This window comes from Apium graveolens, chromosome 2, assembly GCF_009905375.1.
Source record: "Apium graveolens cultivar Ventura chromosome 2, ASM990537v1, whole genome shotgun sequence".
Lineage (NCBI taxonomy): Eukaryota > Viridiplantae > Streptophyta > Magnoliopsida > Apiales > Apiaceae > Apium > Apium graveolens.
This window is the reverse complement of record NC_133648.1, coordinates 316066226-316069410: the sequence shown is the minus strand read 5'-3', so window position 1 is coordinate 316069410 and position 3185 is coordinate 316066226. Positions and strand designations below refer to the sequence as shown.

The following is a 3185-nucleotide window of genomic DNA, read 5'->3' as shown; positions in this document are numbered from 1 at the left end:
AAATAAATAAATAAATAAGTAAATAAATAGAATAAATTTATATTTTACTTGAGGTGTGATTTGTTTAAAAAATTAACTTTAATACTCTTAAATAAATCAATAAGTAAATAAATACAACAAAATTACATTTTAAATGTAATAAACAAAAAAACAAATTTGATAAAACAATGTGTGCCAGATGATCACATGTTACATTCGTAGCAACCGCTGACATTGTCCGCGGTACGTTTGAAAAAGTTTTACGGACTGCGGAGAATGTCGGCGATTGATAGGAGAGAAATTTTTAATCCAGACCGTCCAATATTTCATCCAAGGACTTAGAAGCTGTTTTTTATATAACACCTCCCTGGCAAACGGTTGTCAAAGACCGGACCCCTTTCTTAATATTTGTGAAATTTACAAAATGGACTATTTTGGAAAAGGACTAAGCCTCGTTCAGGACCTATATTACTCGTACTCAGCTAGAAGTGTCGGATATGGATACGTGTTCTAGTATCGGATTCGGCTACATTTTGAAAAATATACATATTTTAGCCTAAATGAAGTGTTCAATTCCGAGTTTTCATGTCCGAGTGTCAAGTGTCTAACACGGGTATTTGTAAATAAAATGAAAAGTTCGGGTAATATAGTCCGGACTAAGCACCAAGCGTCCATTGTAAAGAGAAAATTCCTCATTCCACTTTAATAGCAACCAATTATTTCATACAGTCTTACTCGCACATAGCGTAAATGATCAAACCCTCATCCTAAAAGTTACATATATCATTCACAGTTATCAAGCACTGCCACAATTTCAATAACCCTTCCCTGTTAGATTCAAGGTTTCTGATGATGATACAACAGAATGGGATTAACTCAATGCAACAGAATGATTCAACGAGATCAATCCGAGATTAACGTATTTCAGTTTCCAGAAGTTTTCTACAGATAAGGTTTAGGGTTTAATGTACATCTTTGTTTTACTGAATTCAAACCTCATCTTCAACAACCTTATCTTAGACTTAGTTTGAATCTTTCAAATCATTATCCTTAACTAAGTTTATGCATTTTCAAATACTCTAACAGATTATCTTCAGAACTAATTCAAATTACTTCAAACAAAATTGTTTTGAATATATCAGTTATCTTATCCTTTGTTTGAAACAAACATTTATTAGACATTATCTATAAATACAACTCTAGTATTTCAGATTGTAAAAGAAAAATGCTTTCACGTCAATCTCTCTTCATCTGAAGCACTTTCTTGTTCATTCTTCCCGACATACAAATCCAGTCGAACGAAATATAGTTTGAGTTGTAATTAAATTGTTTATTCTTGTACTCGTGTATTCATATCAACTTTGTGTCGGGTTGTGGTAAGGTTTGATTTCAAAGTATAGCAAGGTTGCTAGAAAGCTAAGGAATAGCAATGGGCTAGGTAGCAAGGTAGCTTGGTAAAATGTTTCTTTCAGGTGCTATATTTGTAATCAAGGAAAAGACTGTAAAATCTTTATTAAAGTTGATATAATACATTCTCTATGCTAGTTGGCATAAGTACTTGGATGTAGGTCATAGACTAGGATTAAGGGTCGAACCAAGTGAAAACTCATGATGTTTTTACTTTATTCAGTTTTCAGCATATTGCATTTACATTCTGTAATTTTCATTCTGCAGTTAAAAGAGACTGTCCTATTCCCCGTCTTATTTGTAAAGGGACTGTCTCATTTGCATAAGAGACTGTCCTATTTGCTTTGACAGTTAGAATATAATACATATCTATCATCATTTTGATTTTCAATTGTCAATTGGTATTAGAGCAGGTGCATTTAATTCTCTGTTTAGTATTTATTTTGCTAGCGATCCATGACTCAACCAGATAGGTATTCAAATAATTATCCACCACCGCTCCAAGGTGCTGAAAACTACAATGACTGGAAATTCCGGATGAAGATATTTCTTCAGCGTGATGCATTCGAGTGGGATGCTGTAGAAAATGGCTTTACAATTCCAATAAAACATGGAAAGCCCAAATCCCTCAAGGACCTCTCTCCTGAAGAAGTGAATGCAATGAACTCCAATGCTAAATCTATGAACTCACTTCTTAATAGCATGGTAGCTACCGAGTTACAAAAAGTATCTGTCTGTACTACTACAAAACAGATCTGGGATACGATCAAAGTCAGCCACGAAGGCACTTCTAAGGTACGTGAAGTCAAACTTAGCATGCTAATGAGTGATTATGAAGGTTTCAGGTTGGAAAGAGATGAAAGTGTTCGAGATGCACAAGGAAGATTCTTGACTTTGATGAACTCTATCTCACTATTGGAAAGGATCATTTCTCAATCTGAAATCAATAGGAAGATCATCATGGCAATGCCAAAGAAGTTTTCTCCAAAGGTTACCATTCTGTAGGACTCAACACTTCTTTCGACTATGGACACTTTAACACTCATCAGTGAATTGTAAGAGTTCGAAAATCAGCTACGTATATATGATGAAGAAGATGAAACTCCTCGTAAAAAGACTCTTGCACTCGATGCCAAAGCTGATGAGTCTCCTGATGATTCTGATGAAGAGATTGCTCTTCTGACCAAGAAGTTTCATAAATTTCTTTCCAAACGGAATGCCTCTAAACGACCTATGAAGTCACATTTTCCAAAGAAGGACTTCAGATCTAATTCTAGCAAGGAGAATAAATCAAATCAAAGCAAGGATACATGCTTTGAATGTGGAAAGAAAGGGCATTTCAAAAAGGACTGCTACAACCTGAAGAACAAAAAGAAGGCATTAATCACTTGGAGTGATGATGAGTCTGATGTTGAGATCGATTCAGATGATGAAGTTGCTCAACTCTACTTTGTTGGACTCGAGGACAGCCCTAGTGACAACGATGAGGTACATAATATAAAATATAATTCAAATGTATCTTCTTCTATGTTGAATTTGCAGGTCCAAGTTAAGAAGCTAAAAGAAAAGAATGCTTATTTAAAATAAGCATTAAGTGAAGTTCTTAGTGAAATGGAAGATCCTATGAAGGATGAAGCTTTGGCTGCAGAAAACATCTTTGCTTGAAAAGGTTTCAAAGCTTACTGAGGAAAATCAATATCTCAAGAATGAGATTGAGATGAAGGATGTATGTCTGGAAGAATTGAAGAAAGAGACAGCCTCAGTTGTTCCAAAAAATGTCAAAAGAGATAGTGCTCCTG

At 34.7% G+C, this 3185-nt stretch overlaps 1 protein-coding gene across 1 annotated transcript; it reads left to right on the top strand.

Moving 5' to 3' along the window:
* Nucleotides 1-1842: 1842 nt before the first annotated feature.
* Nucleotides 1843-2391, top strand: LOC141704310 (uncharacterized). The gene has a single exon (XM_074507560.1). It carries the CDS (start codon nt 1843-1845, stop codon nt 2389-2391), a length of 549 nt encoding a protein of 182 aa, XP_074363661.1.
* The last annotated feature ends 794 nt before the right edge of the window (nt 2392-3185 follow it).

Coding starts and splice junctions, on each gene's coding strand:
- LOC141704310 (XM_074507560.1), top strand. CDS start 1,843: ATGACTCAACCAGATAGGTATTCAAATAATTATCCACCACCGCTCCAA.